General features: G+C 39.6%; 3 protein-coding genes across 3 annotated transcripts; 2 read left to right on the top strand and 1 right to left on the bottom strand.

The window, feature by feature from the left end:
- Positions 1-1,423: 1,423 nt before the first annotated feature.
- On the top strand, positions 1,424-2,296 carry LOC141600666 (uncharacterized). The gene is made up of 2 exons (XM_074420908.1): positions 1,424-2,095; positions 2,222-2,296. Exons 1-2 carry the CDS (start codon positions 1,424-1,426, stop codon positions 2,294-2,296), a joined length of 747 nt encoding a protein of 248 aa, XP_074277009.1.
- A 2,341-nt stretch (positions 2,297-4,637) lies between these two features.
- Positions 4,638-8,086, top strand: LOC141599284 (uncharacterized). Its single transcript, XM_074419265.1, has 2 exons — positions 4,638-6,031; positions 7,105-8,086. The coding sequence occupies exons 1-2, from the start codon at positions 4,748-4,750 to the stop codon at positions 7,834-7,836; spliced, it is 2,016 nt and encodes a 671-aa protein (XP_074275366.1). The 5' UTR covers positions 4,638-4,747; the 3' UTR covers positions 7,837-8,086.
- A 358-nt stretch (positions 8,087-8,444) lies between these two features.
- Positions 8,445-16,178, bottom strand: LOC141599283 (glycine-rich domain-containing protein 1-like). The gene is made up of 9 exons (XM_074419264.1): positions 16,073-16,178; positions 13,406-13,583; positions 12,400-12,517; positions 12,055-12,309; positions 10,818-11,273; positions 10,158-10,687; positions 9,877-10,069; positions 9,649-9,804; positions 8,445-9,559 (listed from the first exon to the last, which is right to left on the bottom strand). The coding sequence occupies exons 1-9, from the start codon at positions 16,134-16,136 to the stop codon at positions 8,564-8,566; spliced, it is 2,946 nt and encodes a 981-aa protein (XP_074275365.1). The 5' UTR covers positions 16,137-16,178; the 3' UTR covers positions 8,445-8,563.
- Between the last annotated feature and the right edge of the window lie 10,732 nt (positions 16,179-26,910).

The raw sequence follows: 26,910 nt of genomic DNA, 5'->3' as shown, positions 1-26,910 counted from the left end.
TTGTTAATTGTTTGCGTAAATCTGAAATTTTTACCCCCAAGATTGAACCATGGACCAAACTTTGAGATCTAACGTTCAACCATGGACCAAACGTTGGAAATCAACGTTTGCCGTGGTCCAAACGTGGGAAACCAACGTTGGCCGTGGTCCAAACGTTGGAATCCCACGTTTGGCCACGGAGAATTTTTTTTTTTTTTTTTTTTTTTTTTTTTTAAAAAAAAAAAAAAAAAAAAATTTAAAAAAAAAAAAAAGAAAATTCTCCGTGGCCAAACAACCAATTCCCACGTTCAGCCACGGATGAACGTTGCATTCCAACGTTACACCCACGCCAACAACCATTTCCAACGTTTGGCGCGGTTTACCTAAAAACCGTACAAATTCACTCCCAATCCAATTAACAACAACAAATTTCGACTCAAAAATCAATCCCAATCAACTATATTTCGCAAACAACATATAACAATACCAAAATTTACATAATAACAACTAATTAACATGAATTTTAATCGAAAAACTAACAAATTCTACACTAATTCAATTAATTTAAATAAAAAGCTAACACATAACCTAATTTACTAACTAATTCAATTCTAAAACAAAATCCAATCAATTTAATCAATCAACAATAACAATAAAGGAAATAAAACTATTTAATTTCATAGTTTAATTCAATTAGTTTCAATTTCTAAACTAATTTAACAAAAAAAAAAAAAAAAAAAACACACTTACTTGGCAACGTGGGAGGCAGCAGTGTGGTGGCGGTGGAGGCGGCAAGGTCGGCGTGGTGGTGGCAGCAGTGTGGTGGCGGTGTGGTTGTGGTGGCAGTGTGGTGGTGGTGTTGAGTGTTGGTGGAAGTTGGAGGTTGAGTAGAGAGAATAGAGAGAATAGGGAGAATGGCTAGTGAGAGATGAGGGGCAGTGAGCGTCTTTTTTATGAAAAACGTCGTCGACGTTTACTAAAACGTCGTCGATATTAACGAATCCGGATAATAATCAATAAGTCTTGCTTCAGACGGTCTAAAATAAGATTGATTAAATGTCACCATTTATTTAATAGAATGTAACCATTTTTTTATTTGAGACGGGAAATAGCCCGTCTGAAATAAGGATTTGCGATAATAGATATAGTAGTAGGCTAGTAGATCCATTTGAATTTGATGATAGGCGCTGCATCTTCATACTCTATTCTGTAAACATGACTCTGCACCTTCACATTAGTCGTAGAACTGCAGAAGCTACCCTTTACCTATAGATTACAGAACTCCTTGAAAACTCATCCGTCACCAATAACTCAATAAAGCTAATAAAATAATCTGATGTTAGTAATCATATAACCTCCCATAATAATCCCTATAGATACCAAACTATATTCATCAAACATTTTCATCCGTATAAACAGATAAAAAAATTAAAAAAGAGTTGAAATGGGTAATACTACCAAACTAAACCTAAAGCTCCTGGTAGACACAAAGAACAACAAGGTTCTGTTTGCTGAAGCGGGAAAAGATTTTGTGGACTTTCTGTTCCATTTGATGTCGTTGCCTGTTGCGACCATTGTAAGGCTCGTCAATGCAACTGACATGGTTGGTTGCGTTGGCGAGCTTTATACCAGCATTGAGTCTCTCAATTCTGAGTACTTGCTGTCAAACATGACTAAGCATTCTGTTTTGAATCCAAGAATCGGCCTCGCTGTTCCTTTATTGTCCCTTACTGGCAGCAAACCAACTACTAGTCATGAACCTCCTAAGAAGAAATTCTATATATGTCCGTCGGGCATTAGATCTTCTGGATACCACTGTGGTAATAAGTTTAACTCGTATTACGTTCACGAATATGTGTCTGATGCCCAAGGACAAAAATGTCCATCTTGTAGCTGTATTATGAACACTGAGATGGCGTATGTTGAGCCAGAAAAATCTGTGGACGTTGTGCCGACTAGCGAGGGATATGTGAAGGAGGTAGTGACATATATGGTGATGGATCATTTGGCGGTCAAACCCATGTCTACCATTTCTAGCATTACTTTGATCAATGAGTTCGGAGTTAAGGATATCAGCTCCTTGGCGGAGAAACATGTTCAACTTACTCTAAATGAGGTACAAACTAATTAATACCAAGTCGTAAATTCAAATGAATAATTCAGTGTACTACTCCATATATATATATATATATATGCATTTCAGTTTTTGACAAGCATGGATTGTTGAATGTTTTTTGGACAGGGAATAGCAATCTTGAAAGCGTCGCTGGAGACTCGAGATGTACTGACTACCGTCTTCCTAGGGAAAAAGATTTAGCATCCTGCACTCCTATGGAGTCCTATCTAGCATCAGCTGCTGTTTGCTTTGTCCATCATTTCATTTTGGTTATGTGTTACTAAGATGTAAGGAGTATTTTGTTATTTTGGTCTGCGTCTAGGGCTCTATGCTTTATTTGGTTAGTGTGGTCATGCTGTTTCTATCATATTTTGAGTATCCATTTTGTTGCGCATTGCTCATATCTGAGTTTATCAATGGATAATTTCAACTTTAGTGTGTCATTTTGAAATTAGTTGTTATTGTGTGCGACTCTTATATGGTGCGACGTATAAATGATGACCACTTTATATTAAATAGTGACCATTTTATGTTCAGAAATGACAACTTTTAAACGATGATCACTACGGAGTATATAATAATAATAGGTGGTCACTATCAATGGCGGACGCAGGATTTATGTGGTGGGATGCACTTTTCATAAAGACGATAAAACTAAAACGTACCGTGAACCGATTAGTCAAACTGGAATACATACAACAAAATTTGAATGAATCATATCATGCATAAAAAGTAAAAATTCAAAGTGTCAGGGTAACAAATTGATTAAGATTTTAATTGATTTAAAATAATTTACGCTTTTCAATCACGTTAAGCACAAAAAGTATCATATAGAGTATTTCATCAAATTAAAAATGACGACACTCTTTGTGTCTTTCTTGTTACTCTGTAGATTTTAATACGACTTTATATATACTACCATTAACCTAAAGTGAAACATAATACTATATACAATTTATTTGAATTTTTTTAAATTGCACTGTGTGAATTAGGGTTCTATCATTCAAATTTTGCAATTAGGTTATATGTGATTGGGGATATAAGTTGAGATAAAAGTAATTAGTATTTACCAAAAAAATGGGCAACAAAGAATTAAATAATTATTAATAGTTTAAATTTATTATAGAGAACATAAATATAGTACAATGTATTACAAATGTAAAAAATTGGAAAGTGAAAATTGATGAAAATGAGATATAAACAAATAAAACAATAGAGTAAAATTGGCGTCCAAGAGGAGATTGGAGGTTTGATCCTACAACCTTCTGATAAGAAGATCACAACCACTAGTTTTATCCAGTGTGCCACGCTTAGTATAATGTATTATGGGAGTCGCAATTACTACAAGTACTTTAACTTTCGTTACTTTTAAAAAAAAAATCAAAAACCGAGGGTGTGCACGTGCGGTGCTGTGTGCACCCCAGTCCGCCAATGGTCACTACTTAACATAAAACGGTCACAACGACCGTTTTATACTATAATTTAGATTTTCAACTCGGATAATCCTATCTAGCTTAATAAATGAACGCGAAATTTTAATTAACATTTTATTTTGCACAAGGACTGATTTTTAAGTTAAAATATTTCAATCCCCTCTATATTGCATAACATTAGCCATTACTCATTAGCCAAGAGCTGGGGTATATTAAGGAAAATATTACTCGTACATAATATTGGGTTTTATTATTTCTTAGTATTTGTTGAGTTAAAACCTCGCAAGTATACGAGTTTCGTTGCACATTTGAGAGTCGTATTCACAAGGAGTAAGTGTTTCTCAATCGATTATATCCTAATGTTTAGCTAAGTGGATGAAAAGATGATGATTGATTGAACAAATTCGATCTAGATTTAGTGAATACTAATACAATTACAATAATCAAAGACTAGCAATTAAGGTGAGGTTTAATTAAATTAGATTAAGGCCTAGAACCCGACCTTTCCACCAACATGCTTCATTTACATTCAACCCCGTTGACTACCAAGGTGTCTTAGTCTAGTGGTTAAGACGGAGGTATTGTGGACAATAGGTCCCAGGTTCGAATCCCCCTCTCTCTTATTGTAATGCGACTATGTGCGCGCTTCGTGAGACAAAAAAAAAATAAAAATAAAAAATAAACCCCGTTGACTAGTCATTGACTAGCGGGTTTAGGGGGAAATGCGATTCTAGGTTAGCAAACACCTCTCTCCCGAGTTCGGGGAATTGTGGTTAGCAGTTTCATAATCCACTCCCTCTCGGGTTTGTAATTAGAATCCCCTCAATTCAAAACCCAAATCCATTCCCATGGCACCCCGGTTTCAGTCAAGTTCATTCAGCCCGCGCTGGATTCCCGAATTACCCTCTTTCTTTCCCGAGTTAAGTCTTCAAATCTATGAGTAAGAGTATCACCCTCAAATTTACCGGTTTATGAACTCGTAACGGAGAGTAATTGACGACCTTTTGGTCAAAGTTTTTTTCCAAAAAAAAAAAAAAAAAATACACCCTACAAAAATTGAAAAAGTTAAAAGGAATATAAAAGCGAGAAAATCTCAAAATTAAAAACCCAGTTCTTCCCTCCCAATTCGCAAATCTCAGATAAAACAAACAAGCATACACCTTCACCCACAACTCCATTGTAGCTAAGATACCTGCATACACACCAAGTGTTTGCGAAAATGTCGCAGAGAAACTCAGCCAACAAAACCCCAGAATCCACCTCTCTCCGAAGATCCTCTCGTCTACTTCAACTCAATCACTCTCCCAAAACCCCAATCCCCATTTCCAATAACAAAATTTCATCAAGAAAATCCCAAATTAGGTCAAGAAACCCTACAAAATCTGCAATTAATTTGAAAGAATGTGTTAATGGCTCTGAAATTCGCGCAAATTCAGCAAATGGGTCGACGAGAAAATCGAATTTTGGAAATGGGTTTGTGGGTATCAGACGATCTTTGAGGTTATGTAATGAGGTAACTTCTTCTTTAGTTGATGTTCATGTGTGTTCTAGGAGTAGTAGTAGATTAAAGAAAGTTCCTTTAGCTAGGATTGATAGTTTAGAAATGAATGATTTTGTGGATTCTCCTGTGACACCAATTGTAAATGTTGAGAAGAAATGTAGGTATGTTAATGGGGAGTGTAGTAATGGCGAAAAGACTGGTTTGATTGTATCTGGTTTAGGAGTTTGTGAGAGGAGGGTTACGCGGAGTTGTGCTAAACAGTTGGGTGGGAATGTTGAGATTAAGGAGGTAGAGAAGAGTGGATTGAAGAATCGTAATTTGTTCGATAGTCGCGCTGATGGAGGAGTTGGAGCAAAAGGGAGGAATGTTAAAAGAAGTTTGGTTTGTGCTTTAGGAATAGCGAGGTGTGGGCCTCTTTCTCCTTGTGCTACACCACAGATCGGAAGGAGGAGCAGAAGATATAGTCGGAAGGATATGGATGGGGTGAAGGGTAAAAATGGTGATTTGGATGAGTGTATAGATGGTAATTTTAAGAGGAGGATTACTCGTGGATCTTCAAAGCGTGTAGGGAAAGAAAGTGATTTGTGTGGCCAAGATAGGAAGAGGGGGGACACGAGTATGCCTGCTAGAAATGAGATAGGGAATGGAGACGCCGGAAAGGTGATGAAAAAATTTCGTAGAACTGGACGGGAAAAGAGGGTAAAACAGGCTCCGGTTACATCTTTCTCTGATAGGCTTGAAGTGGAAGAGGCGGCACTGAGAGACGTTGGTATGAAGGAAAAGGAGTCTCAAGAATGTGGCAAGAAAGATGGTGACAAATCGAAAAATTCAGGCGCTGATATCACTCCTGGTACGAAATTGGTTGGAGTTAAGAGGAAAAGAAAGGAAGCTGGTCTTCAGGGAAAAGATCAAGGGTGGACAAATGAACAGGAATCGGCTTTGCAAAGAGCTTACTTTGCTGCAAAACCAAGTCCACATTTTTGGAAGAGAGTTTCTAAGCTGGTACATTTCCTCACTTCCTTGATACCGAGTAGTTTTTCACATCTTTTTTTTTTTTTTTTGCGTGTTATATAAGCACATCTGCACATATACCATATTTTAGCTGTATATCTGAGTTGAGTTCATGAGCTTCTGTGTGTAGTCAGCAACTTGAAGTGATGAAATACATCACTGATGGACAAAAGCTAGCTATCCTGTTTAATACTTGAAGCAAGAAGTATTATAAATCTCTTAAAAGGAAATTTTGACCGAAACACACAGTTAGATAGACTTCTTATATGTGAAGTAAACATGGCAAACGGGTATGGATCATTGTGGTCTGTTACATGATTCCGTTTGGATTCATTTATGTATAGTTTGCACTTCTTTTCGGATTATTTAGAGTACTTATCACTTCGGGTTGGATGGTTTTAAGTGGTTATGTCGGGTCATTTAGGGTCATGTTTATCAAGATTTGCCATTTTTTATTTACATGAGGGTGTCATTTCAATTTTTTATTTGGTGTCATTTTGGAGTCCACACAGGTTATTTTGGGTCAGTGGTTCAGAATTGGGTCAATTCAGAGTTTAGGTCATATTTTGTGTTTTTTTCAAGTTGTTATTCGGTTCGAGTCAGCTTACCAAATGCAAAGTCTCTATCAAGAGTGAAAATGTTGTTTGTCTAGGTTGTCAAACACTCAAACCTTCTTCTTTGTTTGGTGATGACGTTAAACAATAGCAGTATTTTTCGTGATTGCATTCAGCTCAAGAAGTATTCGTGGCAATCATAGCGATTTTGGTAAACCGTCCCTCCCTCCCCCTCTGGTAGTTCCGGTTTCCAACTTAGTATCATTCTACAAATGGGTAGGGACTGTGAGTTGCGACTTGCTCAAGCTGAAGCAGATTGTAGCTGGGGTCTGGGGATTTCAAATACTGTTCTTGGGTTGTAAGATAGTGTTTGTCTGTTGAGATTAAAAGCACACACGGATACTGCTTTGTTCAAAAGGCTCTTTTATCGTAGTCTTAAAAGATGATTTCTAGGTCAAGTGTGGCAAGCAGGTGTCTAGCTCTCATGGTTATTATGCCAAATTGTTGCAGGTTCCAGGTAAATCAGCTCAAGAATGCTTTGATAAGGTGCATTCAGTCAATCCGACTCCTCCGTCAAATCGATATTCTTCAAGGTTAAAAAAACACAACTCGCCGTCTGAGTTTTTGCTTAAAAGTGATGATTTGTTGAAATCTATTCCAGCAAAGAGCAAAAACCATGGCAAGAGTAAGCAGAGGAGCCATTTGGCACATAAGAATGTAAGACATTTACTCCGAAAGTTTTGCCAAGATAGCAAACCCGATTTGTTTTCCATTCTGGAACCTTCGGGTAATTCCTTGATTGGAACTCCTAACCTGAAGGCAGTTCAGTTGACCCCGATGCAATCATTAGGAAGCCCTGGATTTCCTTCATCTGGGCGCCATAAGAAGAGCGTTTCTAGGTTCAGTGGTTTGCGCAGAAGTCCCTTCACAAGCCCTCCAGTTCTGAAAAAGGTGAAGAATATGGCTTTGCATGACAAATATATCGACCAGTTACATGTTAGGGAGGGTAAGAGAAAGGCGGTATCTTCACGCTACCTAAAGTCGCTTCAGTGCCAAAAGAATGGAACACAGAACAATGGTCAAAAGAATGATGTTATAAAAGCTGCTAAAGACGCCCTTGTTTCTGAGGCAAGAGATGTTATCGAGAAGTTTCAGCAGTCTCAGACGAATTTGATGGAAGCATATTCCGACTCTGAGGAAGTTCTTTTGAGTGACAATGACGAAGATGACATGCAAATGTAAGGATTTTTCTTCTTTTGTTATATTTTTTTCTTAGATTGAACTATCCAGTTTAGCCAGTTGTTCTGATCCTGTACTGCCTTAAATCTCGGAAAAAGTAACTGTAAATCTTGTGCTATTCAAACAGCTGTTAATCGAAATTAACATGTGTAAGTTCATCCTTTGTACATAAAAAAGGCATTCATTTTGGATGCCAGATTATGGTTTTCCAACTAATGGCAACATAGCTCCTTAGTTTCGAATAATTGTTTTCTGATCATAGTCTCTCAGTGTCAAAATTGGTATTATGATTCAATTTTTTTTGATGATTTTGGCCTTTTGAGCGAAACGGCTGGTGAAATGCATCCCCACTTTGAGGTCATTCATACTGCTTTTATTCGTGGTGAAGTTTCATAATCGGTTTTGTGTTCAAATCAACCGTCACAAAACACATTCTATTTTCTTACAATCGGGCGAGTTCTGTGGAAGGAGTTGGAGCTTGGAAGGCGCCGGGAGAAGCAAAGTTGGCCGTTGCAAAGTGATACCGAGTACATTTTTTTCCTAAACGGTAAAAAAAATTACTCGTATTACTAAAAATCGAACCATTAACGTCTACGATGGGGATTTCGCAATTTTTTCAATTTTAAAAACCTTTATTATTATTTTTATTGGTGTTACACAACACTATAAATAAGACAATGAGTTCATATAATAATCATTGCGCACAGCTTAAGAGAGCTAGATGCCTGAACTAAGCTGCAAGAGGCTCATTCATAATGGAAGAAGCCACCTTAGGCATGTCATTGCCTCCAGTATAATCCTCAAGACCATAACCACCACATTTTCCACCACCACATTTTCCGCTGCCACATTTCCCTCCACCGCAGGCACTGCTATAGATACTGACCTCAACCATGCCCCCCCATTTTCCCCCACCACATTTTCCGCTCCCACATTTCCCCCCACCACAGGCACTGCTATAGATACTACTATCAACCTTGCCGCTGCATTTGCCTCCACCACAATTGGCCATTTTTTCTTCCTCACCGCATTTTCCACCACCACAGCTGCCGCTGCATTTGCCTCCACCACATTTGGCCATTTTTTCTTCCGCACCGCAGCTGCCGCTGCATTTGCCTCCACCACATTTGGCCATTTTTTCTTCCGCGCCGCAGCTGCCGCTGCATTTGCCTCCACCACATTTGGCCATTTTTTCTTCCGCGCCGCAGCTGCCGCTGCATTTGCCTCCACCGCATTTGGCCATTTTTTCTTCCCCACCGCATTTTCCGCCACCACATTTTCCCCCAGCACAGCCGCCGCTGCATTTGCCTCCGCCACATTTGGCCATTTTTTCTTCCCCACCGCATTTTCCGCCACCACATTTCCCCCCAGCACAGCCGCCGCTGCATTTGCCTCCACCACATCTGACCATTTTTTCTTCGTCGCCGCATTTTCCACCACCACATTTCCCTCCACCACAAGCACTGCTATAGACACTACTATCAACCTTGCTGCCACATTTGCCCCCACCACAACCGCTGCATCTGCCACTATGACAACCGCCACTAGCGCAATTGCCACCGCCACACTTGGCCATCTTTTCTTCCCCACACACGTCCAGTACTCCCTTAGCATCACATGAACCACAAGCAGCAGTACCCATTTCTCCATTAGACTCGTCCACTATCGCTTCAGCTAGTATGAACCCTATGATAATGCCAGGTACGACGATCCATTCATCTACTGCCTGTTCATAAGCAAAAGACTGAGATCCTACAGAAACAAAAAAGGTACAAACAACATCTGATAGACATTTCTACTTTTCTGAAAGCTGACCTTGACAGTTCCTAGCTTCAAGTCGAATAATGCAATTGCCTTTCCATAAGGGTGATCCACAGAGAATTCAACAAAAGTTATGAAATCTTGTTCGCATCTTTGATTTCCACTGTACTTGGGTTCAAAGTCCAATCTCCTTCCACGAAAGAGTTTCACCTATACAATTATTACGCGTAAGTTTTAGTTACTACTCGTTTAAAGAACAATCAAATAAGCAAAAGTCTTTACCGTCTTACTACCAACGAGCTCAAAGAGATGATCATCGTTTCCTCGATTGTTTTGAACATTGAACAACCCCATTCCGTTTATGAACCAATTGTTATCAAGAAATTCAGCCACAAGCTTTTCACCAGAGACTGTGATTAAGTGTACCTCCTTTAACAACTCAGGGGCGCACTTTCTCGTGTTGTTCCCAATATTCCTGAAAATCAATTTGATGCTCAGTTACACTGTAAATACAATATATTTTTACATCGTAGTTATTATTAGTCGAGGAGAAGACACCATACCTCATCTGGAGGCTAAAAACTTCATTTCCATCATCATCAGTAACATATGTTTGGGTCTTAGTACGATTAACATTCCCCGTGTTTAGAATTGAAGGCAATGCGTGTTGAGTCGAATCCAGATGAAATACTTGAGGCGCTGGTGTTGGAGGAGTAAATGAAACAGCAACATGAAGAAGGACTGGCTCAGAAATGTCGAGATCAGAAACAAGATCCACTGAGAGCCATTTATCAGCCGAAAGTTGAGACGGAGAGGACACCAATTCTTGCAGAGAAAGACAGCAAGAACCAAAAACCTTAGACGAATTTGATTTTAGTTCGTCTGAAGGCGACTGAGATTCGAGTTCAATGAGAAACTCTCCCGTTGGTTCGCATTGAAAATAAGCAACCTGCTTTTCCCCAGACTCGGAAAATATACTCAGTGATCTTTTGATGTCGAAAAGCTTATCAGTCTGTTTCTTACTGAATGAGACAACAAGGTTATCGTTGTAAACCTCCGGTAAATTCCTGATTTCCACAAACTCCAGAAAAACCTGCAGAAAAAATTTACATTCAGTAAATTTCTGAATCGAAAATTTCAGCCAGTCAGTCTGAGAGGCCGACCGATACCAAAATTTTGCGACAGACGCAATGAGAGGACCAGACATGTAGATAATAAATTACCTCTACGGCTTGCCTAGCTGAAAGTTGCATTGGTCTGTCGAAAAGTTTCATCGCGTTAATTTCCTTGGCTTCATAATTGAATTCAGAAGGAACATGGGTGACAGGAGTTGGGCTACTTCCTTTAGACAGTGTCCCAGCTTTCCAATACCTTTTACCAAAGGTCTCTTCAAACTGTTTAGTAGTTTCGGAGAATCCAGTATCTAGTTTACCGCCTTTTGTTCTATCAGAGTCAGTGTCGTCATGCTGTAACACCCTGCCGGTTAATTTGATAAGGTCCTTGCAGTAACAACCTGGATATAGTTGATGTGTGTGCCACATAAGATCAACGTCATATGTCGGGACACAGAAACGATTAATTCCCATCTCTGAGTTTGTTCTGATAAGATGCAGAAATCCTTTATATCTAGCCTCCGCTTCTTGAAGAAAGAGGTCATCAGACATGTATGGTCTCGAGACCTGTCAAACCAGCAACAGGTCATTAGTCGAGTACTAGTATAGATCCCGCGCGGTATTTTAGAAACATTAAAGAAAATAATAATAAAACTGATATTTAAGTTAATTTGAAATTTAATTGTAAATTTATTATTATTAATATTTTGTATTAACAGTGAAAAAGGGAAAGTCCAGTAATCCAGGTAAATATAATATAATGAAAGTCCAATAATAGTAATAATGATATATTAAAAGCCCAATTATAGCCAAATTCATTTAGGCGGAAAATTTTGGAGAAGTCTTATTCTTTTGAACTTTTTTCCAAAACGGACATTTTTTACAAATTAATTATCAAAATGAGTCGACTTTCAAAGTTATTACCCAAAATGGGTCCACGTCATCACCGAAGCTAGGCTCGGATCCAAGTCGCTAAGTCGGTCAGCGACTATACCCAAAGCTTTGCAAAATTTCATCCAACTCTTAAAACGCCATGTGAGTTGGCGATTTCTGCAATTTTTTATTATTTTTTTTTTTTTAAGTGGGATAGGGAGGTGATTTCTGGATTATACAACGAAACAAGTCGTCAAGCGGGCTGGCGATTTGCCTCCTCGGCCTAGGTTCGATAAATACGATCTTACGTGGACCCATTTTCGGTAATAAATTTGAAAGTCGGCCCATTTTGATAATTAATTTGTAAAAAATGCCCGTTTTGGAAAAAAAAATTATTCTTTTGGTATAAGGGGATTAGACGAGTTAAAATTAAAGTTTATGCTAGGACTGAGAAAACACAAACGAAATTTGTTACCTGGAAAGTGAAAGAGCTTTGTCTTTTAACAGCAGCAACCAGATCATAGCTCGTAAACTTATTATTATCAGGATGATTTTTGATAATATCCTCGGAAAAAGGTCTATTTATGTCTAATTCGTAAGGCTCATCAGGGTACAGTTTGTTCCATATTTCCTCAGTCGCGTTCTTTGATGTTGCTTGAACAGATGAGATGACATTGCGGTTGCCAAGGATTGTTCCATACAGTTTTTGACAATCTACTTTATATCTAATCTGCGAGACAAAAGCATGAATTATTGAATTAAAAACATTGTTGAATTCAAATGTAAGTCGAGCTGAAACTGATGGTGTCGAGAGTTATACTGGGCTCAGCCTATGGCAGTGCCATATCCATTCACAATCGAGAGGAACAACCAATGGGTCTTCAGAAACCGGGTTCTCCAAATGTTTGGCGAGCAAAGGAAGCCAACAAGCATTGTACCTGAAAAATGCATACTTAGGACATTAACACAGCGGAATCAAATGACTATTAACAAAACAGCAGCATCTTAAAAAAATTTCACAAATTTAATTAGGATGCAGTTTACTACTCCCTCCGTCCCCATCATTTGTTATCTATTTCCATTTTGGAGTGTATCAGAGAATTTTTATCTATTTTTACTTTTGGTAAGTTTTATACGTAAAAGGTAGTGTGCAAGTGAATGAAATAATAATATTATATTACTTTGTTAGACATCCACTTGTATTTCCTTAGTCTTTGTGCTAAATACAATAGATAACAAATGATGGAGACAGAGGGAGTACTTAGTTACATACCATCACTACAGGACATATCTCATTATATAGACGGATATTGTTTCTCTCACAAATGAAAGTGGGCAGTGCAAGTGGATGGGAAATTAATGCCCCCACTTGCCCTCCTACTTCAAAAATTCGAAAGTTTTAATTATGCCATTAATAGTTTACCTTGTTGTTATATCTCGACTCCGCCACTAGTGATACCATACTAAATCTATCTTGAAACCATTTTATAATTTAAGAGAAAAATGGTATCACAATATCACATGGAAATAAAACAAGTACGGATCTGACGGATCATGGTTAAAAGTTAAAACGGGTGCGTTTCTTATGGAAAATAGATACGAAATTAAAGAGTCATTTTAGACCATGATAAAAAAATAAAGGTCACGAAAAAAAATATATACAAGGTTACGAAAGAGTGGTCTTTTAATAACTGGCTAGGAAACGTTTTTCCTGAAAACTATAAAAATGTGATATTTACGTTTCTCCAAATGAAACAAATCAACACACAAATTACGTGTGTTAACCTAGAAGTAACCAAAAGAAATAATGAAGTTCAATTCATCACCTGTAAATAGCCCACTTTAATGCATGATCTTCTTCATGCAGGTAACGATTCCGGTCGACAGCAGCTAGGAATTTGAGCTGTTTTTTAGCAGCTTCAACAAGATCAACACTCACGACTATTTTCTGTGCTTCTGCCCACTCTTTCTTTTGCATCTTCTCCATGCTCAACAATTCACAATCTATAATTCGTTACAAGTTGAGAAGCACAAAATTTATCATGCACCGTCGACGTTGAGTCGCAAAAATTTAAATGAGATTGTTATAGTTTATAACTATATTAATAATAACTTGGTTGTACAATATTAAAGTTCAAAAACATGGGCAGATATCAACTAGTTTAGTTAATAAAGTTATGAGATATGGTGTTCATCATAACCAGGGTTTAAATTACGTAGCATCAAAATTCAAAATTCGTCTTGTGGCAAAATTTTATGCTCATCATGACCAGGGTTTGAAACATGCCAAAATTTCATGCTTCATGATTTGGCTACACTATCAAATTTTATTATGAAAGGAATAAGAGATACGATATCTGATCAGAATATCCCATACGGAGTATTATTTAGTATAAGATATTAACAACAATTATTAATAATACAACTTATGATTTATTTATGGGTTATTTCACAGGAATAATACAAACTATACCTGCTCTTCTCATATTAATCCATACTCACGTTTAACCGAGAATAATCTGTACTATTACCTCATTTATCTTTCACTAAACTAAGCCTAATTTTTACTTGTTATAACCTGTAACCTTTCAGGTCATAATAAGATTGTGGACCCCATTTTTCTTCTTCGTCTTCCTTCATCAACTTTCCCCAAATTAAACTAAATAATCTGAAATCATTCCCTAATTCATTTACTCAATTTTCAATATTAATCAAGACCCAGAAAATCATCTTACTATAATCCCTCAATCAATCACTCCAACCCCAAATTTCAGCAAAAACCCCTAATCAAATACGGAATAACCAATTTAAACAATACAGAAACCTATCAAACTTGCTCACCTACACCAATGGAAGGACTAAGCTCAAGCTTTAACTTTGAACGTAGATCAAGAAGGAAAAAAAAGTGTTTTATCACTTTAATTTCCCAAGGACAGTGAAGCCTCAAATCTAAACACAAAGTGAAAAGCAAAATTTGTGTCCTTGTATCATTACATGTATCATTTTCCCAAAATCATTTTCCCAGAATACCAAAAATGACTAGGTTCTAAAGAAAGATCCTTAAAAAAACTCCTACAACAAGTATTTATAATACCATCATCTTCATCATGATCTTCAAGTTCAAGCTTCTCACCTAGATCTATGGAAGGATTACATGAAGTTGGTCCTACACCATTTTTGACAAAGACGTTCGACTGCTCTACATCATGATCTTCATTATTTTTGCCAAGTTTTTTACTTTACTCTTGCCCATTTGTCACAATCACTTACCAACCGTAGGTGTTTTCAGAAAGAATATTTGTTATTATGTTTGAGTTAAGTTCTCTTTTACATTTTCCATTGTTGTACCCTTTGTCATTGGAATTTGTTATTCTTAGATTGATTTTCTGGATTTTATTTTTAATTTGATTAAGGAGGTAAAGGAGGTTTTGTTCATCGTTGAATTAATTATCTGGTGGATTTTGTTCATTGTTACCTGTTAGATTGATTTTCTGGTTTTTGTTTTTAGTTTGATTAAATAGGTAAGGGGGTTTTGTTTTTGTTAAAGTGTTGAGAGAGGGATTATTTTCAGATTCATAAGTCAAAGGGAACCTGCTATACAAGTCTCCCTTCCATAAGTTCAATAAAAGATAAATGAGTTAATAGTTCATATTATTCTCAGTTAAACGTTAGTATAGATTAATATGGGAAGATGAGACATAGTTTGGATTATTCCCATGAAATAACCCTTTATTTATATCTCTTTGTACTCCATCGAACTCTCACAAAAATTCAAATAAGATCGTTGTATGTGTATACCGTTACAGCCTTACAGGTTTAAAAGCAGTCAATAGATCATGTTTCATAATTTAGCTAAACCACCATCAAAGCCTCAAAGTTTCGCAAAAATTCAAATAAGATCGTACAAACTTTATAAATAAATTAATAACTTTGTTGTACGCTTAAAATAGTCCAACAAATACAAAAGAAATTGGGGATGTAGCAAATTACTCCCATAACTTATGTATATGTATTATGTGCAATCCAACCCCTTAAGTTTTCATTTGTAGCAAATATAGCTTCATAAGTTTCCAAAAATGTGCAATTAAGCCTACAAAAATTCTATGGTCCACCGGGTGTACAATAATCCCGTACACCCTAGCCAATGAGATGCCTTAGTTTTTATTTTATGAAGATTATGTTCTATTATTTATGGAGAATTAATTCAATTCTAATATTCTCATTGGGTAGGATGTACGATAACATCTGATGTACGATCCTTTTTCTTGTTAATTTGCTATATTTTTCCAAAAGAATTTTTTTAACAAACTCTTATAAAACCGCAAAAACAACTGATAGCTATTTTTATAAGAGTATTTAAGTAGGATAACAACCGGATTTACGATAAAGTTTATGTAAAACCACCATATCTAAAAGACGAAAGTGAATTTAACAAATTTAACTAAAATTAATTTATATGTAAATCAACTAAACAAAGAATGATAAATACTTACAAAACTTAACTCCTCTCTTCTTCTTTTTTAAGGAAATGATGTTGATTGTTTGTGATGAGCACATATGATGGTAGTGTGGGTATTTATAGTGCCCAATTGTGTTTGGGTTGAACTAAACATGAAGGTATCACGATATGTTTGCAGTCCAACATTTTATTTATTTGACGAAATTACCCCTGTAACTGCCACTGATTAAGGTAAAGCCTTTTGTCCTGAATTGTAAATTCCTCAGTCCCCTGGTTTTCAAAGGTATTTTCCCATTTTCCTTGATTTCTTTCCATTTCTTGTTAAGTTTGTTGAGGTTCTTTTCCCAAGTTTCTTTTAAATTCCACTTAAATAAATAGTAGAATGATCAATTAATTTATTATTTTCATGTATTTAGTTAACGGATTTTCTAACATGTGTTCTTAGGGCACATGATAAAAAGTTAAATAGGGAAAGTTTGTTAAGAATAAATCATGACAAATTAGAGTTGAAACTCATATTTACCATAATTGTGATATAATATTGAAAATCTTTACCTACTTAACTTCGTATCATGTGCCCTAAGGGCACATGTTCATGTTAGAAAAACCATTTAGTTAATGGTATCTTCAAATAACGGCCATGTTTGGCAAATGACAGAAGCAGATTTATCATAGTAGATAATGGTAGCAGAATATAATTGGCAGATTTTAGTGATAGGTTTGACCATCAGATTAAATTAGCAAAATTTAAGAAACGTGTTTGGTAATCAGCAGATTATCGCCCTGTTTGGTAGACAAGCATATTGAGTGAAATTAGTAGATTACGGCTTAATTAGTAGTTTGACCAAGCAATCTACTATTTGCATGTGTTTGGTAAAGGGCAAATTCTGATAGCATATTGGTCGGAATCTACTATTTTTGAATATGCTGCTAATGGATTAATATTCAATTTATTCATGAAACCATTCTAATTATCTTAAAATATGCTAATTACCAAACACTCTTTTTTAATTATGCTAATTTGTTTGATAGTCAAAGTTACTACAAAAATCTGCTAATCGTACTCTACTAACGCTATCCGCTATCAAGAATTTGCTTTTGTTGTTTGCCGAGCAGGGTCATAATCTTCTAATTACCAAACACATTTTCTTAATTCTGTTAAATGTGCTCATTTTATTTGATGGTCAAATTGGCTACTAAAATCTGTCAACCGTATTCTGTTATCATAAGTCTACTTATGTTGTTTGACAAACAAGGCTTCTATCCTACATAAATTGGGCAATTGATTCAGTTCATATATGAAAATTTAACATTTCCCCCTATTGTATAAATACAAATTTTATATGAGACGATTTAAAATTATCCTACTCTATTTGTTCTGATCATTTATTTATTTTTAATTTTGACTCAAACCCCAAGAAAAGTGAAGTAACCACTTATGTTTAGTATTATTAAATGATAAGTGTACCAGCTGAATGTGAATGATTAAACAATAACTCTTGTATAACACATTTTACACAAGTATTTTTTTTTTAGGGAACATTTTACACAAGTACTATGTAAAAACAAGTAATATTTTTAAATAACCTCGCCAGAATAACTTTCACCAACTACCACTTTTTCCGTGACAAGGCATCGAGGTTTTTGTTATATGGTTTACCTTATTTTAGGAGCATCTTAAAGTAAATGGAGGTTACTGCACCTCATAAAATGAGGCCCCAAATACGAACGGACAAGTGTACTATACGTCGAGGTTTGCATTGAACTTCATCAATAAAGCTCGTAAATTTGGTGACAAAAACTAAAAGTTCGGTTTCGCTGCCTGTAGTTGCCCAGAGCCTTAAAAGCCTCTATTATTTTATCGTAAAACGTTTTTAGATAAGATTTACTCATGATTAAGTTCCTAATGTAAACCATTATCAAACTAGGAAAACCTTATTATACGATGAAATAATAGGTAACAACTAACATGAAGGCGTTGTTTGGTAAACATCATATTGGCCAATTTTTAGCATATTCAAGGGTTTTAGCATGTTTGACCAATGAATATGCTAATTTTAGTGTTTGGTAAACGGCATGTTGAAATAGCATATTTGGGGTCAATATGCTGTTTTACAATATGCTGCTTACCCCAACATATTGGTTAGCATATTGTAAAATAGGAAATTTTTCTCCATTTTTCAAAGAAAAGTAACGATCTACTAATTGTAATCTGCCAATTACCAAACACTCAAATTAATTCTGCTAATTATAATATGCTAACCAAACCTTCTGATAAAATCTGCCATTTATAATCTACTTTTGCAATCTGCTTATGCTAAAACTAATCCGCTGTTTACCAAACAGGGCCGAAATGATTTCCCTCTAAAATACACTTCTTTAAATAAGGAAACAAATAAGATTAGATTTTTCTTTAATTCAACCATTATCCTTTCATTAAAACATAGTGATAGTCTTGTAATTGAACTATATTTCTTTTTTATCAAACTTTAAAATACAATCTTTTAATTAAAATACGGAAAATTCCTGTGGTACCCTTAAATTTTGTCAATTTGCATATGATACCCACTATTTTAAGTTTGTGTACATGTTACCCTTCATATTTATTTTTTATGCACAAAATATCCTCTTTGCCATTCTAACAAACTTCAATTCAACAAGGTTTAAAGAACTCTCAAATTGAGTGAACAACCAAACAAGCGTTAAGAATGACTGGTGCAGGGTTGATAAGCCTTATCTGCAATATAGAACAAACATGCCACTAAGAATGACTTGTGCAGATGCTAACTAGTATAATTGGTAAAGTTATGTATGGTGCTACTCATGACATGAGTTTCAATCTCGTAAGCATCAAAACTGTTCTTATGGCTCACTTCACAACAAAAAGAACAACTTAAAAGGCCTTTTTTTTTCCTTTTGTAACGACGACAAAATTTGTTAAAAAAAATGTAACTCTATAAGACTATAAGCATGTCAAAGAAAAAGTCTCCATTTATTTTTCTCCTTACAATGCTAAAATCACTTGACACACTACTAGGAATGACGTGTCTTATTCAGAAAATACGCCATTAACAACGATGTGTTTATAATTAGACAATTTGTTTTTCCTTGTAGAGTTACATACTTATTACACTAAATACCCCATAACGTGTATGTTCTGTGTATCAAGTTCAAACTTTTACCAGTTACGTAAACATAAATTCGATAAATAAAACACTAATAGTTTTAAAATACCCAAATCTTGACCTGGCAAACTGGTCATTCGGGTCGGGGCAATTCGAATTCGGGTTAGTATGATTTGCAATAATTTGGGCCGGTTTAGGTCGGGTCATTTCTGGTTCGGCTCATTTTCGGATCAATTATTATCAAATTATTTATGGATAGTAATCATTTTACAACAAATAAACATTCGAATCGGGTTAAATTAGGACGGGTCTTAGGTTTTTAGTTTGGGCGTTAGGTCGAATTCAAATCGAGTGATCCAAATCTGGTTAATTTTACCAGATTTACCACATCGATAGTGGGAAATATAGCAAATCACCCTCATAAGTTTGATACTATGTGCAATCACGCCCCTTAACTTATAAATGTAACAAATCAACCCCATAAATTTCTCTTAATGTGCAATTAACCACACAACTTATTTTTAAGAATAAAATTTGTTAATTACATATTTTACTATTATCGAAAATCAAAATTATTGATTAGATTTTAATCCTAAAATTTTTGTTTATTAAAAAATATGTTCAATTTTTTTTTGGGCGAAAAATGTTCCTAATATGAGAATTGTTAATGATGTTACACTGAAAAGTTACATGACCTGATTTTACTTATATTAAAATTGATTCGCATTTTTCGTTGAATATGTAAATATTATATTTAATTATTTAAGAAATATATTTTGATGGGGCATATTCTGCACCCGCTGACCGAGTCAACATATTGAGCAAGGTCAAAGATATCCAAAGCAAGTCAACACCTTAGACAGCCTAGCCGACGCAGCCTGTCGGCCTGTCACTTGGGTCTCGGCTAGGACAACTAGCCAGCCGGGATACACATCCGCGTACTCACATCCAAGACCCCTCGGCATGGAGTCAACATGGCCCGCCGGCCTGCCATGGGTCCCTCGGCCGAGAGTAGATCAGTCTTTCCACCTGCTAGCCACTTGGCCACTTGGCCACTACGTGACAAAAGGTGAAAGTCTATAAATACTCCTCAACCTTCATTGAGGAAAGGATCCGAAAATAATCAGTTAAACATATTAATCTGGTATAAACTCCCTTATCTCTCTACAATATACTTTGCCAAGTATCACACAACTTAATCCCTTTAAGTTTACTGACTTGAGCGTCAGAGTGAGTTCGCTCGGTGCAAAGCCGAGCCCTCAGTTTGTTCATTGTTTCAGGAGAGGCCGAAAGGAAGAGTCAAGCAAAGTCATCATTCTACAAAGCTTACGTGGTAACAACACTGCTCCGTAATCACACCCGGAACAATTGGCGCCGTCTGTGGGGAAGACCATACTAAAAGCTAGTCAAATCCCTTACAAAACACAAAACAAAAACCCACCCAACAAGCTAAGAAGATGTAAAAACAGCCAGAAGTAATTGTGACTGACGAAACCGAATTATACCAGGATGACACAGTCCCTAATTCTGAAATTGGGCAGTCCCCCACCGGCCGAGTCATTCAACCGGCGTACGGGATGCCAATAATACCAGAAATACCGCTGCCTGCCGGCCAAGTCACTATCATGGGACATGTGGTCGATGCAGCAAGACTGAAGTTATTCCTGGACCTAATGGGTAGTACGCCGCTAACCCCCGTCGCAACGACGGTTACAGCAGCGCACCCAAAGGTGACCAGGGCCCCGAAGGTGACTCCAAACAACCTGTCCGGAGCAATGCAAGAGGTTGGGCGTACCAAAACGCCAGCGGTTCCCGTGTTGTCAGTGGCAGACCAAAGTCCTTCCCACACTCGTGGAAGGACAGCGTCGCCGCGGCGACAACGAGGCCACCCCCGAAGAAGTGAAGAAAGAAGCCCGACTTTCCAAAGTCGGACAACAAGAAGCCCTTCCCGACAGAGGAAGGCAAGCCGGACTAGAAGTGCGAGGAGCCGATCGCCGCGTGTCATTAGACACATGGTCAGACAGCCCCTCAATGCCTATGTCCTCAACGTCACGGTGCCAACAAAATTGAAGCTGCCAGCCATATCATACAAAGGGGATAGCGACCCCACCGATCATGCCGAGGCTTTCGAGTCGTACATGTCGGTGTGGGAGCAACCCGATGAGGTGTGGTGTCGAGTCTTCCCAACGACTCTCCACGGCATGGCTCAGAGTTGGTATAAGGGGTTACCCAATGGCTCGGTATACTGCTATGCCGACCTGAGAGATAGCTTCATAGCCCAGTACTCTTGCAACAAGCGAAGGGCCGTGGAGACATCAGATCTCCTGACTATCCGACAGGGGGAGGACGAGTCCCTCCGGAGCTACGTCAAGAGATTTGACGCTAAGGTTCAGCAGATCCGAGAGCTGAATACTGAACTGGCGGCCTTCACACTGATGAAAGGCCTACCGAGAGGCGATTTCAAGAATGAGCTCATCAAGTGTGAAGAACTCAACCTAGACTCCGCCAGAAAGATGGCCGACCGAGCCATCAAGGTGGAGGATTATCACAAGACCTGGGTAAGCCACGGCGGCCGGGCTCCCGAGAGGAGCAAACGGGGATAACGAGAGATGAAAGACGCCGTGACAATAATAGGTCACGGCCCGAGAAATTTAATAAAAGACAGAACTCGGCGGGCGCCGGGGGGAGTTCGGGACCATACACCCCGAAGCGGTACAGCAGTCTCACCCCCCTGGCTAAATCACCGGCCGAGGTCTTCGCCCTAAGAAAAAACGAAGGGCAGAAGTGGTCAAGACCCCCCAAGACAAAGTCGGAAGGCGACGCAAACCAATTTTGCGATTACCACGGCCAGCCCGACCATAAGACCGACAACTGTCGGCATTTGAAGAACGCCATCGAGGAGCTTATCCGAAAGGGGGCCCTCGGCAAATACGTAGCTAGAGGCCCGGAGACGAGCTCCGACGGGGCGAATAGGAAATCAGTATTCCAGAGAATGGGAGTGATCCAGGTGATTACCGGGGGAGACGAGAACGGAGGGTCAGCTAATGGGCACAAACGGCACCTAAATGAGCTTTACCAAGCCATCAACTTTGTGCCCACCACAGCGATCCCCGCTTCCACTGTCCCCGATATAACCATCGGAAGGGAATACTACGAAGGAGTCGTAGCCCCACACAGCGACCCGCTGGTGGTCCACCTGGACATATCCAACCACTTGGTTAAGAGGTGCCTAATTGATACAGGCGCCTACACCAACATCATGTTCAGGGAATGCTTCCTCAATCTCGGTCTGAAGATTGAAGACCTGAGCCCCTGCACCAACCCACTGTACAGCTTCTCAGGGGCCGGCCTGGTACCCCTGGGATCAATCAGGTTGCCGGTGATGTTCGGCCAAGATGATGCGGCCAAGAATGTCTTATCTGAGTTCGTGGTCATTGATGGCTCGTCCGCCTACAATGTTCTGATAGGTCGGGTTACTTTGAGTGAGGCCGACGCTGTAATGTCCATCCGGGCCCTGACATTAATGTATGTCTCAGACCGGGGGGAGGCACAAAAGCTCGTCTCAAAGAACGAGAGAGACGAAGTTGTCAATGTCCAAGTATCTGCCAGAGGGTGTAACATGCAATCCCTCAAAGTGGCAAGGAAATCAGAGAAGGGGAAGAGCCCATCCTTACGACAGGAGGGTGATCCAATGAACACCAACAACGTCAGCATGGTCGAGGGGGCCGAGACCGAACAAATATAAATTGACCCAGGACGCACCGTAACTGTCGGTGTCGGCCTGGAGCCAAAATTCAGAGCCGACCTCCTGAACCTGCTGAGGAAGAACAAAGACGTCTTCGCGTACTCAGCCGCCGAGATGCCAGGCGTGAGCCGAGAGGTGATCGTTCACAAGCTGAACGTGTTCTCCAACGCTCGCCCCGTCAAGCAGAAGATGAGGAACTCCTCGGCCGAGAAAGACGAGGCCATCAAGGCCGAGGTAGATAAATTATTAGAGGCACGCTTTATCATGCCTTGTACTTACCCTGAATGGCTAGCAAATGTTGTAATGGTGAAGAAGTCATCAGGGGGTGGAGGATGTGTGTTGATTTTACAAATCTTAATAAAGCATGCCTTAATGATTGTTATCCCTTGCCTCGAATAGATAGTTTAATAGACGCAACGGCAGGCTACACTATGCTGAGCCTGCTCGACGCCTTCTCAGGGTACCATCAGGTATTCATGGCCGAAGAAGACATGCCTAAGTGCGCATTCATCACCATACACGGCACATACATGTATAAAATGATGCCGTTCGGTTTGAAAAACGCTGGCGCAACTTACACTAGGCTGGTGGACAAAGTGTTTCAAGATCAAAAAGGGCGAAACATCGAGGCTTACGTCGACGATGCTATTGTAAAAAGCAAGTCTGACAGAGAGCACTTGGCCGACTTGAGATAAACATTTTGTTCACTAAGGAAATACAAGATGAAACTTAACCCAATGAAATGCAACTTCGGTGTCCGGGCAGGTAAGTTCCTCAGCGTACTTGTCAGCGCCAGGGGAATTGATGCCAATCCAGAGAAAGTCCAAGCAATACTGGACCTGCCGGAGCCGAGGAATCGAAAAGAGGTTATGATGTTGACCGGGAGGATGGCGGCTCTCGCCCGTTTTATCTCTCGGTCAGCCGACAAGAGCACCCCATTCTTCAAAGTGTTAAAGGGGAATAAAGACTTCAGCTGGGGGGAGGAACAGAGCACAACTTTCAGGCAACTGAAAGCTCATCTTCAAACTCTCCCAACCCCGTCCGGCCGATCTTTGGGGAGACGCTATATCTATACATAGCGATTACCTCGGCCACGGTCGGTGCCATGATCATCGAGAAAGAAGACAAACAAAGAACACCCAATCTACTTTGTCAGCCATACATTGTTGCCCGCCGAAAGAAATTACCCACTGATTGAAAAAGCAGCCTTTGCTGTCGTCGTTGCCGCAAGGAAACTGAAACCTTACTTCAACGCACATCCCGTGACGGTCTTAACCGACTAACCATTGGAGAAAGCATTGGAAAAATTTGAGCAATACGGCAGGCTCATCAAATGGGCAGTAGAGCTATTCGGCTTCGACATTCAATACAGGCCGAGGCCCTCGATAAAGGGACAGGCACTTGCAGACTTCCTGGCCGAGTGCACATATCAAGAAGAACCAAACCCCGGAGTATGGGAAGTATACACCGACGGGTCCTCCACGGCGAACAGCTCAGGAGCCGGCATCCTTATTATCAGCCCAAACGGAGACGAGTTTGAGTACGCCTTGAAATTTGGCTTCTCGGCCTCAAACAACGAATCCGAATACGAGGCGGTGATAACTGGAGTCGAGCTAGCTAGAGCTGCCGGAGCAGAACACATTGTGTTGAAGACAGACTCACTATTGGTTACTAACCAAATCAGAGGAGAGTATGAGGCTCGGGACGACGGGATGGTAAGATACCTGAAAAGGGTAAAAGCTGACACAGCTAAATTGAAATCTTTCCAAATCCAATGCATTCCCAGGTCTGAGAACAACCGAGCCGACGCTCTCTCAAAACTTGTCAGTTTAAGCATCAAGAATGTCAGCCGAACCGTGCTAGTGGATATCAGGAATGCTAAAAGTATCACTGACACACTCTGCATGGTGGGCGACATAGAATCCGAGACGACGTGGATGACTCCGATAATGAAATACAAACTAACAAATGAGTTGCCGGGGGACCGCAGTCTGTCTCAGAAGATAAAGAGGATCACCGCAAGGTACTTGGTGTTCGAAGGAGAATTATACAGAAGGTCCGTAATAAGACCACTCTTGAAATGTGTCGGCCAGTAAGACGCGAGCTAATCTTGTGAAATACACGAAGGCATCTGTGGACATCACATGGGGGCGAGAACTTTAGCCCACAAAGCTCTCCGAGCCGGCTAGTTCTGGCCTACCTTGCTTGAGGATTCCAGAACTAAGACCAAGAAGTGTAAGAACTGTTAAATGCATGCTCCGGTGATACATGCTCCTTCCCGAGACCTGCAACCAGTGCTTAGTCCCCTTCCTTTTGCACAGTGGGGGATGGATCTATTAGGGCCATTTCCAACGGCCTCCGGAGGAAGAAAATACCTAATTGTCGCCGTTGACTACTTCACCAAATGGTCGAAGCTGTCGCAGTACCTGCCAAGACCACGGCGGCCGTAAGAAAAGTGATTTGGGAAAACGTTATAACTCGATTTGGATTGCCCCAAGTCATGGTTTTTTACCACGGCCGAGAGTTTTGGAGCGACATGGTGATGAACTGGCTAGAAGAGCTCGGTATCAAGTTTGCATACTCCTCCGTCTGCCACCCTCAGAGCAATTGGCAGGCGGAAGCAGCTAATAAAACAATCCTAAATGGGCTGAAAAAGAAAGTTGAAGATCTAAAGGGAAGGTGGGCCGATGAACTACCCGGCGTCCTGTGGTCCCTCAGAACCACGGAGAAAGAAGCAATGGGGTACAGTCCATTCCACCTAGTCTATGGGTCTGAAGCTGTCCTGCCAATTGAAGCATCGGTGCCGACATTCAGAAGGCAAACCTTTGACCCAGTCGAAAATGAGGAAGGCCTTAGAGTCTCCCTAGACCTGGTCGAAGAAAGCCGAGACACGGCACGGCTTAACTTGGCTGTATATCAAAATCGAATGAGAAGAGCATACAACCGTAGGGTCCACAAAAGAGACTTAAGAGTAGGAGATCTAGTCCTAAGAAAGTCAGCCGCCACCAACAAAGGAAACATCCATGGCAAGATGACGGCCAACTGGGAAGGACCCTACAAAGTAGTTGAAGAAATGAGGCCGGGTACATACCGGCTGACAGACATGGAGGGAGTGCCTCTAATGAGCCACTGGAACACCGACAATCTTAGAAAATACTTCGTATAGCGGCGGAAGTGTCCAAGACCGTTGTGGGCACCCCAACGCTTGGTTATATCTAAGGAAGAATGTTCCAAGTTTTCTATCAAAATGAAGTGTCCCTCCCATAGTCATACCAAGATATTTACAACAGCAGTCAAAACGTAAACTCAGTTGCCTCGGCCAAAGCCGGGAGTAACGAGGGAAACGCGACTTGCCCCACAACAGTTATCAACATGCTTAGGAACGTATAAGTACGGTTGGGAAACGCAAATCGGACGCCTCGGCCAGACCGAGAGTGAAAGAGGAAGCGATCAACACGTCTACAGATACGAACACCTCGGCCGTTAACCCGATTGCCTCGGCCAGACCAAGAGTGACGGGGTCACAACAACCGATACGCTAACATGTTCACAACGGTGGTTGGGATAGCAAATCTGACCGCCTCGGGCGGTGGAGGAAGCGACTGACACGCCAACATGTTTAAAAAAAAAACGTTAAGTACAGTTGAGTTACGCATTCTAACTGCCTCAGCCAAGCCGAAGGTAGAAATAAAAGAAGCGCTCAATTAATAACGTAAGAAGACAACTCAGACAAAAATGAGAAAAAGACCTCGACCAAGCCAGAGGCAAAGTAAACAAACTCTTATTAAAAATGTTTACAGGTAATACAAGAAAGAAGTCGATGGCCATCCCCATAGGGATAGCCTAAACACTACCTACCAAAGTTTACAAAAAAGAAGGAACAGCAAAAGGGTACAGACATAAGACATGAAGTGTCAAAAGATGGCAGGGAGGAAAGGCTTAATAATTGGCCCCCGAACAGCTGGAGCTATCCGAGATGCCGGGTGAACCTGGTGACGACCG

The sequence above is a fragment of the Silene latifolia genome, chromosome 9 (assembly GCF_048544455.1).
Source record: "Silene latifolia isolate original U9 population chromosome 9, ASM4854445v1, whole genome shotgun sequence".
Taxonomy (NCBI): domain Eukaryota; kingdom Viridiplantae; phylum Streptophyta; class Magnoliopsida; order Caryophyllales; family Caryophyllaceae; genus Silene; species Silene latifolia.
Note: the sequence above shows the minus strand (reverse complement) of the source record. Positions and strands in the feature narration are given on the sequence as shown.